Source organism: Budorcas taxicolor, chromosome 14, assembly GCF_023091745.1.
Source record: "Budorcas taxicolor isolate Tak-1 chromosome 14, Takin1.1, whole genome shotgun sequence".
In the NCBI taxonomy this organism is placed as follows: Eukaryota; Metazoa; Chordata; class Mammalia; order Artiodactyla; family Bovidae; genus Budorcas; species Budorcas taxicolor.
Window position 1 is genome coordinate 14779963 of NC_068923.1, and position 13759 is coordinate 14793721.

Here is a 13759-nt window from a genome sequence, read left to right on the forward strand (position 1 = left end):
CTATTCTCTTGCCTGCATTATCTGGTAGTTTCAATACTCTGCAGTTCTTTGTGGTCTGTATCTGTTCTTTGCTGGTTTTGTTAACCCTCATTCAATGAGATGCTGTCCTCTGTGCTTGGTGACTTCTTTAAGTTCATTGCTTTGACCTCATGATCCAGGGCCATCAGAATCTAAGCAGGGGAAGCTTTCCTCCAGAGCGCTGTTATACCTGGGAGGTAGCACAAACCCAGGTCCTGGCTCTGCATGGGAGCTCCAGGCTCGGCTTTCTACCTCACTTTGGCCCAGGAGCCGGCAGCCCAGTGCTATGGAGTCACTGAATCCACTCTGAGGGCACCTCTGCCCCTACAGGCTCCACAGCCCTGTCACCTGAGTGGACACCATAAAACAGACAGGTACCAACAGAAGCCCCCGAGTTGAGCTACTGTTTTAGAAATCCCAGCCAGCTACAGGACCCCCATAATTCAGTCAGGAGTTAATCTAGAGCAGACAGTTCCCATGAAGGGGCACCAAACCACAGCCTGACCACGACAGATTTGGGTCCTGCAGCTGGACCCCCAAGACTTGTGGCCAGGTTACATTACAGTCAGCTTTCAGTAACACGACCTCACTCAGCTTGTTATGGCAGTTTCATGATACTCAGAGTAGCATCCCCAACAAAGACACCTCTCCCTTCCTATCTGGCAAGTAACATTTACAGGTATCTGTAAAGCTGCTGTATTGTGATGTCTGAGGTATTAGATCATGAACAGTGACCACTTTTCAAAAGTGCTATGAACATTAAAAAAAAACAAAAACAAACTTCTGATGCATGGATAAACCTCAAAACTTAAGCACAGGGAAAAATACATAAAGAGTATAAATTATATCACTATTTATATAACATTTCAGAACAAGCAAAACTATAGTGACAAAAACAACATTGTTGGTTGCTTCTAAGGATGAGGGGCCCGAGGAGTCTTTCTGGACTGATGGAAATAGTCAGCATCTTGATAGCGTGGTAGTCATAAAGGTCAGAACAGGTTGTATTTGTTATATAACCAAACACTTAAGAGCTGGGCATCACATTACATGTAAACTATACTCCAGGAAACCCCAGTGCTATGAAAATGAAGTACAGCAGCTTCAGAGGCACATGTCAGCATCAAGTCTCCTTCCCCAGCCTCTTTCCTTTCCGCTGCTCCCAGAGGTGGTGGTAAACTTCAGGCCTCCATGGGCAGCTCACAGACCACAAGACAGTGTTATCTTCCTGTGGCCCGTGGAGCACAGCTCACGAGCCTCGGGGTGCTGGCAAAGACTGAAGGGCGTGCTACCCACCCTCCAGCCTTGTTTACTCAACTTTTACTCTACGTTCACCCCAGAGCAGGTTCACTCTGTGCCATGAACCCGTTGGTGCTGGATAAGGTGAAAGCTCAGGCGGAAGGCCCTGCCACACTGCGCACAGCGGAAGGGCTTCTCCCCGGTGTGGATCCTCTGGTGCCGGAAGAAGCCTGACAGGGCCCTGAAGGAGCGGCCGCACTCGCCGCACTCATAGGGCTTCTCCCCAGTGTGGATGCGCCGGTGCTCACTAAGGAAGGAGCTGCGGCTGAAGGCGCGCCCGCACTCCTGGCAGGCATAGGGCTTCTCCCCTGTGTGGACTCGCTGGTGCTGAATGAGGTTGGAGCTCTGGCTGAAGGCTTTCCCACACTCTTTGCATTCATAGGGGTTCTCTCTGTGGTGAATCCTTTGGTGCCGGATGACGTTTGAGCTGTGGATGAAGGTTTTCCCGCACTCGCTGCACTCATAGAGCCGCTCCCCTGTGTGAATCCTCTGGTGCTTCATAGCGTCTGACCTCTGACTGAAGGACTTGCCGCACTCAGCACATTCATATGGCTTCTCTCCTGTGTGGATCCTCTGGTGTCTGATGAGGTTGAAGCTCTGGCTGAAGGCTTTCCCACACTCCTTACAGATGTAAGGCTTCTCCCCATTGTGAATGCGCTGGTGCCTGACGACATGGGAGCTGTGGATGAAGGCTTTCCCGCAGTCACTGCACTCGTAGGGCTTCTCCCCAGAGTGAATGCTCTGGTGCTTCACCACGTCTGAATAGCATTTGAAGCTCCTGTCACAGGTGCTGCATCGGTAAGGCCGCCCTTTCCAGGGGCCTCTCCCATCTACTGCCGACGCTGTGTTCAGGGTGACCTCTGACCTGGACACTCTGTCCTCATGAACCTCATGTCCCCGAGGGGAACCTCTGGGTCTCTCTGCAGCTTCCTCATTCCCACAAGGGTCTGGAAGCCCCAGTGTCCAGGAAGGACCCTGTAACAGTCCTGGTGTGGCCTCTCCATGGCCCCCTTCTTTCAGGGCTGCCTGCTGAGGCATCAGCTCTGCACTGTGAGCCCCATGCTCAGCTGCTGAAGCTGCACAGCAGGAAGCCTGGTAAGCTGGAAAAGAGGGCAGAGATACACAACTCAGAAGAGAACTCGGCTAAAGACACACAGGTCGTGCTGGAGAGCTGTGTGCTGACAGAGCTGACAGCAAGATGCCTGTGATCCTGCCTGTCCTCGTCTTGCCCAGTTCTCCATCTCTAACCTCTGTGGTCTCAGGATGGATGAGGGACCGGGGGAGGGTGGTCAGTGTCCTTTCCTGAGACTCCAGAAAAGCCCAAGCCTCTAATCTCAGTCTGCCCAGTCTCAGGCCTGGGGACAGACCCTCAGTCAGGCTCTGGTGACTCCCTGGTTTGGCCACATGGACTGGAGCCCAGAGAGCAGTCGGCAGCAGAGCAGGAGGAAACAAAGCAGGGGTCCGGGAGTACAGGGGCAAGCAGTGCTGACGGCACATGCTGGGATCTAGCCTCTTTCTCAGACCCTGGACCCCCTGAGACAACACTGTGGCCTTGACTGCCCCCACCTCTCAACTCAAGGTTGCTGGCATCCAAAATAAAGCAAACTTTCCTTTCTGTCACCCTTGCCTCTATTGGCTTTTGAGGGGGTGAGCAGCTCGACCCTACTTTTTGTTACACTGGTACCAAGTGGGGAAAGCCAGGGGGGCTGCTCGATGCCCCAGAGCCACAGGCCACCTCCAGCAGAGAAGCCTTCATCCCAGAGCACCCATAGGGTGGTGCTGAGAAAGCTGGACAGCTGCATGTAAATCAACGAAGTTTAGAACATTCTCTAACACCATACACGAAAATAAACTCAAAATGGCCTAAAGGGTTAGACAGAAGATGTGATACTGTAAAACTCCTAGAGGAGAACACAGGCAAAACATTCTGACATAAACCATAGCAATGTTTTGTTACATCAGTCTTCCAAAGCAGAAGAAATGAAAGCAAAAACAAATGGGACCTAATCAAACTTACAAACTTCTGCACAGCAAAGGAAACCATAAGCAAAACAAGCTACAGAAATGGGAGAAAATATTTGCAAGTGTTGTGACTGACAAGGACTGAACTTACAAAATATACAAGCAGCTCATCCAACTCATTTACAAAAAATCAGCTCAATCAAAAAATGGGCCGAAGCTCTAAATAGACATTTCTCCAAAGAAGACACGCAGATGCCCAACAGGCACATGAAAAGATGCTCAACACTGGTAATTATTAGAGAAATACAAACCAAAACAACAGGAAAGACCTTACACTGGTCAAAATGACCATCACTAAAAAGTTTACAAATAACATGCTGGAGAGGGTGTGGAGAAAAGGGCTCCTACACTGTTGGTGGGAATGTAAACCGGTGCAGACATTATGGAAAACAGTATGGAGGTTCCTTTAAAAACCCAAAACAGAATTGCCATATGATCCAGAAATCCCACTTCTGGACATATATCTGGGTAAAACTCAAAAGGATACATGCACCCCAGTATTCACAGCAGCACTGGGTTCACAATGAAGACATGCAAACAACCTAAATGTCCGTCGACAAATGACAGGTGTGGCGCACACAGACAATGCGGTAGTACTCAACCACAAAGCATGAGATGATGCCCTCTGCAGCAACATGGACCTAGATACTAGCTTACTGGAGAAGTCAGTCAAATACAGGATATCACTTATACGGGAATCTAAAGAACTGATACAAATGAACTTATTTACAAAGCAGACAGACCAAAACCAAATTTATGATTACCAAAGGGGAAAGGGAGAAGGAGCGGAGCGAGGAGGCATAAATTAGGAGTTTGGAATTAGCAGATACTAACTACTATATATAAAATATTGGTAAAAAAAAAAAATAGAGGAAGTCAATATAAACAAAAAACCCTGGGATTGGCTAAGTAGTTTATTCAAGTTTTTCTGTAACATCTTACCAAAAACCCAAATTATTTGGGTAACCCAATGGATGAACAAGGTCCTCCTGTATAACACATGGAATTATATTCATTATCTTACAATAACATATAATGGAAAAGAACATGAGAAAGAATATACATATAACTGAATCCCTCTGCTGTACACCTGAAACTAACAACATTGTAAATCAACTACAAATTAAAAAACAAAATTCTTGTTCTCAGAGGTATCCAGGTTGGGGTTCCAGAGAGAGAGTGGGCTACAGAGTGTGGCTAGGAGAAAAGATGCCACACGCCCAATGCAGAGGGCCTGGGTTCGACTCCTGGTCAGGGAACTAGACTCCGCCTGCCGCAACTGAGAGTTCACACACAGCAACTAAAAGATCCCATGTACGACAACTAAGACCTGGCACAGCTGAATGAGTGAATATTATGGGGAAAAAAAGGTGTGGCCTGGAGAGCAAAGGAGGTGGGGTATGGGGAGCACAAAGGCACGAAGGTAGGGTGCTGTGAGCATCAGAAGCTGCCAGAGTCCACTGACATCTCCACGGCCGCCAGGCAGGTTGATGGGGAAGCTCCAACTCCTAAGCTGTCCCCACATCTCAGTGCAGGACAACCCTCTGGGCCGGGCCACCCCACCCCCCTCACCTGTGCTTTTGTCCATCAGGCCAGCACTCTCCGTGGTGGTCTGGAGACCCAGGCCGGGCTCTGTTTGCTGCTTCCTGCAGAAATGCCAACAGTGGGACCCCTGTCCGAGAGAAAGGAAAAAGGGGAGAAAATGACAGGGGGGAAGTCAGAGCTCCTTCAGTGAAGGGAGATTCAGAGCCTGCCCTGGAGGAGCCACCTCAGTATAAACCAAGGTCCTGAATAAGCAGACACCCCAGAAACTAGTGGGAGCTCTGTCTAGGCCACGCTAGCTCCCCTCACCCCAGCCTCTCAGCAGATGAGGAGCCCAGACCGATGAGGCAGCACCTGTCAGTTGCCTGCTGTGGTCTCAGATCCACGAGGGACGAACCAGCACCTTTAAGCCATCCTTGGGCTTCCCAGGTGGCGCTAGTGGTAAAGAACCCATCTGGCAGGGCAGGAGACATAAGAGACGCATGTTTGATCCTTGGAGAAGTTCCCCTGAAGGAGGGCATGGCAACCCACTCCAGTATTCTTGCCTGGAGAATCCCATGGACAGAGGAACCCGGCAGGCTACGGTCCATGGGGTCGCAAAGAGACCTAGCACGCACACATGCATCAATGTCTGGAGACATTTCTATGTATTCAAATTTTTTCTTGATAAAGATCTGAATATAAAAACATGAAACCAAAAAAATAAAAAGTCATCTGAATGGTGTAATTTTGAATTGAGGAATGTTTTTGCTAAGCGTGACACCAACGGTGAAGTCCAACAGACTTAACTACACAGGACATTTAGAATAAAAAACAGATTAAAAAAAAAACCCAAACGGGAGAGATACCTGCAACACAGGTAAGGATTCATAGCCTCAAGATATCCTATTATATATACATAAGAAAGCGTGAAAAACTAGCGAAAGTTACGAGCAGGTAACCAGAGAAGAAAATAAACAAGCAGCCAATATATAGATTTTAAACACGGGTCCCACATTGTTCCACGTGGTTGGCAATTAAAAATGAAATTTAAAATATGTTTCAGTCTAAAAGTAGCAAAGGCTTCAAAGCAGTGGCCCCTTAGGAACATTGAGACAATTAGGGAAACAAACACCTTCACGCACCGTTGGGAAAGGACAAGGAGCACTGCACTGCTGGTAATTCAACAATTTACAAAGGCGTTACAGGCACACTGATTCCACCTCAGGGACGAGGCTGCCCCGGGGCGTCACCCTGGGGCCCGGAGGCTCCCCCGGGGCGTCACCCTGGGGCCCGGAGGCTGCCCCGGGGCGTCACCCTGGGGCCCGGAGGCTGCCCCGGGGCGTCACCCTGGGGCCCGGAGGCTGCCCCGGGGCGTCACCCTGGGGCCCGGAGGCTGCCCCGGGGCGTCACCCTGGGCGGGGGAGGCTCTCTCTGGCCCCGACGAGGTCAGAGCCGCCCGCCGCCTCCGCTCTCCTCCGGGACGTGAGCCTTCTCACAAGCGCAGCCGGGGACAGACAAGGGTCCCGGTGCCCGCCCCCCCGGGCCTGTCTCGGTCTCCTGCCCCTGCGCGGCCGGGCCTCCGCACCCTGCCCTCTCGCCGCCGGGCCCCAGGATCGCCCGCACTCACCCGGAGCCCCTCCGCTCGCGGGAAGCAGCGCCCACCCAGGCGGCGCAGGCAGTTCCGGTGACGCTCTAGGCGCCGGAGGACCGGCACTCGGCTGCCCTGGGGGACGCGGGCAGCAGCCGGAGCCGCGGGGGGCGTGGACCTGCCTGCGCGAGTCCGGGCAGGGCTCCCTAGCCTCGCGTGCACGACCCTCGGGGGTTGTCCGTACACTTTCACATTCACCGCTCCCGCCCCTGCTGGGCTTTCCTCCGCAGACCTCCGGGACGCCTGCTGGGCCCTCCCCTTCCCGCGCGAGCCCTCCCCGCCAGCCCCGTGGCCTCCACCGGGTCCGGCCCGAGGCCTGGGTCGTTACTAGGGATGGTGACCTCGCTGACTGCGCAGTGGGCGAAGGCACCGACGGAGGAGGCCGGCGCTCGTGGAGAAAGCAGAGAGCGCGCGGGGGAAGGGGCAGGCAGAGCCGGAGAGACCCCTGGCCGTCCTCCCCACGGAGATCCGCCGAGCACAGGACGCCGGAGCCTGACGGCGGCTGGTCCTGGCAAGCGGACCCTCTCCTCCCGCCTGCCCTGCGTCCCCGGGCTGGTCCCTCCCCTCTGGTCCGCAGCGACCACACACTCGAGGGCTGTACTATCTCACGGTTTCCTCGGGCTGCACGAGCCGGGGTACAGCCTGGCCGGTCCGTTCCTGGCGTCTCTCCTACGCTGAGGTGAGGTGCTGACCAGGACTGGGGTCTCCCCTGCGGGCTCAGAAGCCTGTGGTCAGGATTCAGGTTTGGAGGGCGGGCGTTCTCTGAGCCCCATAGGCTTCGCGGTGGGGCTGTGTGCAGAGTGGATCAACACAGGGTCTTGTGTTGAACCCCGGCCAAGAAACCTTTCCAGCGTCAGCCTCAGACATGGGTCTGGGCCTGGGAGGTGGATGTCCTGTGCCCAGCACGGCACTGTGCTGTCTCTCCATGCTCCAGGCACTTTCCTTTAGATGCTCCTGTTTGCTCCTCAGCCACCCCATCCTAACACCTTCCCAGCCCCTGGCACTGCCCCTCTGCTCTGTTCTGGCAGCCACCCACGCTCTCAGCCCACTCAGCACACAGGCCCAGTGGGCGGCTGGCAGCAGGCCTTCCCTCCCTCAGCCCGACGCTGGCCCCCAGCCTTCGCCCCCTCTCCAGTCGTGCTTCTTCCTCCGGCTCCCCCAGCTGTGAAACTACTCACCAGTCCTTGACCTTGCCCGGCTTGCTCCTGCCTCGCTCTGAGCCTTGGCCCATTCCCTTCCCCTCCCTCATCACTGGACACAGGCCATGCCTCTCCTGCTGGAATCCTGCAACGACGTGTCCTCTGGGTGTCACGTGTAGCTACATGGGGTCCACCAACTCGTCATTGGCTAGAGATCCTTTTGATCACATGGTCACTCCTGTCTGGTTTTCTGACTGTGGGCACCATGTTTCCCCTGCAACTAATAAACCATCTCTGGGGAGAAAAGAAAGGCTGAGGAACTGCCCCACATTGAAGATTCCTAAGGACACAGGGCAACCAGAGACAAGATGTGACCCTGCTGGATGCTGGGTTGAAGGGAAAATACCATGGACAGGATGAGAGGCCCCACTTGGCTGGGCGTTGTGTCGGTGTCCAGTTACCTGGACTTGGTGCCTGCAGTGAGGGTCTGTAAGAGAACATCCCTGAGTGTCGGAAACACACACGAAAGGGTTATGGAGCTAAGAGGCATAATGGATGCAATCCATCCTAAAAAGATTTGGGGAAAAAAGAATTTGTATAGATATAAAAAGTTAAAAGGTATGGTTCTGCCATGTGATGTGAACCAGTGTGATTTCTTTCTACTTTTCTGCATTTCCCAAATTTTCTACAATATATTCTGTTTATATAATAGGGAAAATGTGCTTTGTCAAGTTTTATCAAAAAAGTGAGGTCCTGACAAACAGAGCTTGTTGATGAGCTTGTAGAAATGGATTAAGCCTGTCTCCCCTGTAAGCCCCAAAGGAGACATAAACTGCACGCTGAGTCTGCCTTCTGATGGCGCCAAAGAGGCCGACGCTGACGTCCCAGGACGCAGGTGGTGGAGGGTGTCCTCCTCCAGAGGTCCCCATGGGGTCTCATCATGTATCTGTCGCTTCCACAACCAGGTGCCAGAGTGAGCTTTCTCATTCGGGCTCTAGTGACGGCTTCCTCGTGGGATGTGCACTGGCTTTTCTTCTCCAGCAGGATCAGGGGTGCATCTGGGGGGCCTGTTGTTTGCTTCTGCCGGGGCCCCGTCTTTCTGGGGTGTGCCCCTGCCCTGTCTTCCTTAGATCATTCTGGAACCAATACCACCAGCTTCCCCAGGATGGGCCTGTGACCTGACTAGGGTTTGTGCAGCAGCCGGGGGGAGACAGGGCTGTGTCCTCTGCAGCCTGGGCTAAGATAGTGTCAGACCTGAGCAGTCGGAGCCCGAGGCCACAGGGGCCTGCAGAGATGAGAGGTGGGCAGGGGACAGAGACCTCCCTGACCACCAGAAAACCCAGATTCCTGGGGTTCCAGTAGCAACCCCCTGACCCCACATGCTACCCAAGCCAGTGTCCCTTGCTCTGTGAGTGGGTAGGGGGTCCACTTGGCTTCCATGTCTAGGCTCTGGGCCCCAGAGAGCTGGCCAGTGCCCAGAGGAGTGGAGGGGCTTCAGTGCTGCCAGGGCTGGGCCAGCCCGAGGCAGGGAGAGCTGAACTCAGCCTGGCCTGTGGCCCCAACTGCACACGGGTGTGCTTCTCCACTCACACCCCCTGGGGAACAGTGCAAATCCCTCTCCTGCCTGCCCTCAGCCACACTCTCCTAGGAGAGCCCTGCCCTGGGTCCATCACCTCTTCTGACATTAACAACCGAGAGAGAGAAAGAGAAACCTGGTCAGCACCTTTGCTCTGCCACCTTCCGCCTTCCAGGGCCCAGTCAGTGGAACAGGCACTACTGGAACACAGCTGCTGGTCACTGCAGGTGCAGGACACAGAGGTGAATGAAGCCGGCTGGCTTTTCCAGTTCCCTCTTACTGCCCAGAGTGCTGGAGCCTGCAGACCTGCCATGGTGCAGGGGGAAGGATGAAGGAGCCAAATACAGTGGACAGGCTTTCTGGCGGGCAGCTGGGCAGCAAAAAGGCCAGGAGGGGAGAGAACAGGTAATTTGAAGCCCCACCAACTGCCTAGACGTTACCTTTTTGGGCTCAGAAACAGCTTCAGAATGCAAGGGCAGAGGGCAGAATACAGACATAAGCCACGTGGCCCAAAGGGCAGAAGCTGGACCATCGCCGGCACCCAAAGTACCTGCAGGCCGCGACTCTTCCAGCCCTGGACTCCTGGTCATCCCCGGGGACCCCTCTGGACACTCTCCCAGAATCTCCAACAAACGGGGCTCCCTGCACCTGTCTGCCACCAGCCCATCCTCAGGAGCCTGTGTCTGAGGCATTTCCTGGATCAGTAAACACTGAATACATGCCCAATCCTGCACTGCACTATTTATGTGTAACGTTTTACACATCATAAAGCACACGTAAAAATGAAAACATCTCAAAAGGATGACCTAAAAACTAGAAATAGCATTCAAGACACATCTTAAGGGAAAACCGGCAATATTCTGGAGGACCACTCTTCCCAAAAGAAATACTCCAACCACACGAATCTGATCTCCCACACCAGAATCTTTGCTCCCACCAGACACCGAGTAGACAGACATGGGGCCTTACCTGAAAACATGACCGTCCTCACACGGCCGCCACTTCTCAACTATGTTCTCCAAGCCAGGGACTCTGCCCTGCATTATTCGACCAGCCCCATGACCAAAAAGGAGCCACGAGGCTGAAAACACAGTACAAACCTGAAAATACAGTGAAGAGTTGCTCCAGCTAGACTTCGATTCGGCGTCCACGCCCCTCGCGGCGCATCCACCGCACCCCCTCGCACCGTCGGCGCCGCCGGAAAATGTTGGGTAAAGAAAAGAGTTCGTCGTCCGCACATATGCAAAGCCCACTGGCCGCTTGAAGGGGGTGTCCTGCAGTGCTCGTCCCCATTGCCTGACCTCTGGTCTAGGCCTTTCTCAGGGCTGCCGTCAGGGGGACCACGGAGCTCGTTTCAACAGCATGTTCGTCAGATCTCCGGGCGAGTGAGAGGGCGCTGCCGCCTTGCCGCAACCTCCGGTCCCGCTTGCCAGGGGGAGCCAGTGGAACTCTGTTAGCACGGTTACCGGGGCGGCCCGAGGGGCAGTGAAGGCCCGGCAGGGCTGCGATGAGGGAGCCAGCGCAGGCGTCTTAACCGGGGTGCAGGTGTCGGGGTCAGAGTCAGGGCGAGCCTGAGCGCTGCTCTCCGCACGCACGCCTGCACCAAAGCACCGCAGGCGTCCGCAGTGTCCCCAGCGCCCTCCCGTGCAGGGTCAGCTCGGTGCAGCAGAGGCCCCAGTGCGCCGCCCCCGCCCCCCCACCCCCACAGTGGCTGCCTTGGTTCACTCTGTGTCATGAACCTACCTGCGCTGGCTCAGGTGAGAGCTCAGAGGAAGGCCCTGCTCACTCAGCACAGCGAAAGGCTTCTCCGCACTGTGGACCCTCTGGTGCAGGAAGAAGTCCGACAGGGCCCTGAAGGTGCGGCTGCACTCAGAGGGCTTTTCCCCGGTGTGGATGCTCGCTGAGGAAGGCGCTAATGCTGAAGGCACCGCGCACTCCTGGCAGGCATACCGCTCCTCCCTGGGGTGGCCCGGCTGGTGCTGAGTGAGGCTGGAGCTCTGGCTGAAGGAAGGGCTGCACCACGGACACGCAACGGGCTTCTCGCTGCTGTGGAACTGCGGGGGCTGCGTGACCTGGGAGCTGTGCGTAAAGGCTTTCCCGCGCTGGCTACACGAGATGGCTTCTTGCCAGTGTGGATCCTCTGGTCCGATGTCCACCCGAAAATCCTCCTGCACACACTGGCCACACTGGTGAGGCTTCTCCCTAACTGGAAGCTTCTGCCGCTCCAGGCCTCGGCCCGTGCGGGGAGGCCTTGGGTCCCACAGGCTGGTGGAGAGCTGGCTTCCGGGCTGGGGCTCCCCACGCCTGCTGGACTTGGAGTGGCTCAAACAGCCGGGCTCGTCGCTCCCAACCTCCCTGTTGTGCAGTCTCCCTGGCGTGTCACAGGCTGGCGGTGAGGCTGGCTTTGCTTCCCATCTCAAGGTCTTGGTTCCTCTCCTCCCCAGGAATCGCCTGGTGTGGGCAGGTCTCTTGTGGCAGCCCTGCCAGCTGGGAACACTGATGGCTTCTGCACAGGCCAGCAGGTCCCTGGCCCCGCCACAGGAGACTTGAGGCGTTTGTCCCCTGGACGCACTGGGGTTCTGCCTCTTCTGGGGTTTCCTGCCCTGGAATCTCCTCCTCACTCTGAGCTGAACCCAGAAGGGGAGGCAGCAGATGACAGCAGCCTCTAAACCGGAGCATGCAGAGACCTGGGGAAGGCGTGTCATCTCTTTAATTCAGGGAACAAGGGAATTAAACCCTGTGTCTGGGATGGGGTTATGCAGGGATCAAGGTCAGGGAGAGGAAGTGTGTGAGAAGGGAACAAACTCCCAAAATATTATAATTTTTTCATCTTGTTTCTTTCTTTTTAAAAAATGCTTTTCAATCTTTTATTTTTTATTGGGGTATAGAGAATACACAGAAGAACTGTACAAAAAGGATCTTCACAATGGATAATCACGATGGTGTGATCACTCATCTAGAGCGAGACATCCTGGAATGTGAAGTCAAGTGGGCCTTAGAAAGCATCACTACGAACAAAGCTAGTGGAGGTGATGGAACTCCAGTGGAGCTATTTCAAATCCTGAAAGATGATGCTGTGAAAGGGCTGCACTCAATATGCCAGCAAATTTGGAAAACTCAGCAGTGGCCACAGGACTGGAAAAGGTCAGTTTTCTTTCCAATCCCAAAGAAAGGCAATGCCAAAGAATGCTCAAACTACCACACAGTTGCACTCATCTCACACGCTAGTAAAGTAATGCTCAAAATTTTCCAAGCCAGGCTTCAGCAATACGTGAACCGTGAACTTCCACATGTTCAAACTGGTTTTAGAAAAGGCAGAGGAACCAGAGATCAAATTGCCAACACCCACTGGATCATGGAAAAAGCAAGAGAGTTCCAGAAAAACATCTCTTTCTGCTTTATTGACTATGCCAAAGCCTTTGACTGTGTGGATCACAATAAACTGTGGAAAATTCTGAAAGAGATGGGAATACCAGACCACCTAACCTGCCTCTTGAGAAATCTGTATGCAGATCAGGAAGCAACAGTTAGAACTGGACATGGAACAACAGACTGGTTCCAAATAGGAAAAGGAGTACATCAAGGCTGTATATTGTCACCCTGCTTATTTAACTTCTATGCAGAGTACATCATGAGAAACCCTGGACTGGAAGAAACACAAGCTGGAATCAAGATTGCCAGGAGAAATATCAATAACCTCAGATATGCAGATGACACCACCCGTATGGCAGAAAGTGAAGAGGAACTAAAAAACCTCTTGATGAAAGTAAAGAGGAGAGTGAAAAAGTTGGCTTAAAGCTTAACATTCAGAAAATGAAGATCATGGCATCTGGTCCCATCACTTCATGGGAAATAGATGGGGAAACAGTGGAAACAGTGTCAGACTTTATTTTTTGGGGCTCCAAAATCACTGCAGATGGTGATTGCAGCCATGAAATTAAAAGACGCTTACTCCTTGGAAGAAAAGTTTTGACCAACCTAGATAGCATATTAAAAAGCAGAGACATTACTTTGCCGACTAAGGTCCGTCTAGTCAAGGCTATGGTTTTTCCAGTAGTCATGTATGGATGTGAGAGTTGAACTGTGAAGAAGGCTGAGCGCCGAAGAATTGATGCTTTTGAACTGTGGTGTTGGAGAAGACTCTTGAGAGTCCTTTGGACTGCAAGGAGATCCAACCAGTCCATTCTGAAGATCAACCCTGGGATTTCTTTGGAAGGAATGATGCTAAAGCTGAAACTCCAGTACTTTGGCCACCTCATGCGAAGGGTTGACTCATTGGAAAAGACTTCGATGCTGGGAGGGATTGGGGGCAGGAGGAGAAGGGGATGATCGAGGATGAGATGGATGGATGGCATCACTGACTCGATGGACACGAGTCTGCGTGAACTCCGGGAGTTGGTGATGGACAGGGAGGCCTGGCGTGCTGCGATTCATGGGGTCGCAAAGAGTCGGACACGACTGAGCGACTGAACTGAACTGATAGCCTATTAACAATGTGATAAAAGTTTCAGGTGGACAGCAAAGTGACTTAGC

The 13759-nt window shown here is 53.4% G+C and overlaps 1 protein-coding gene across 1 annotated transcript in view; it reads right to left on the reverse strand.

The window, feature by feature from the left end:
- The window catches only part of LOC128059631 (zinc finger protein 850-like), a 259860-nt gene that overhangs the window by 236945 nt on the left and 9156 nt on the right, over positions 1–13759 (reverse strand). The window contains exons 6-10 of the mRNA XM_052652037.1: positions 10970–11853; positions 10541–10676; positions 6491–6586; positions 4912–5011; positions 1380–2417 (exon numbers count right to left, since the gene is read on the reverse strand). Coding sequence (XP_052507997.1) covers positions 1380–2417; positions 4912–5011; positions 6491–6586; positions 10541–10676; positions 10970–11853 — 2254 coding nt within the window. The remainder of the gene's footprint in view (positions 1–1379; positions 2418–4911; positions 5012–6490; positions 6587–10540; positions 10677–10969; positions 11854–13759) is intronic.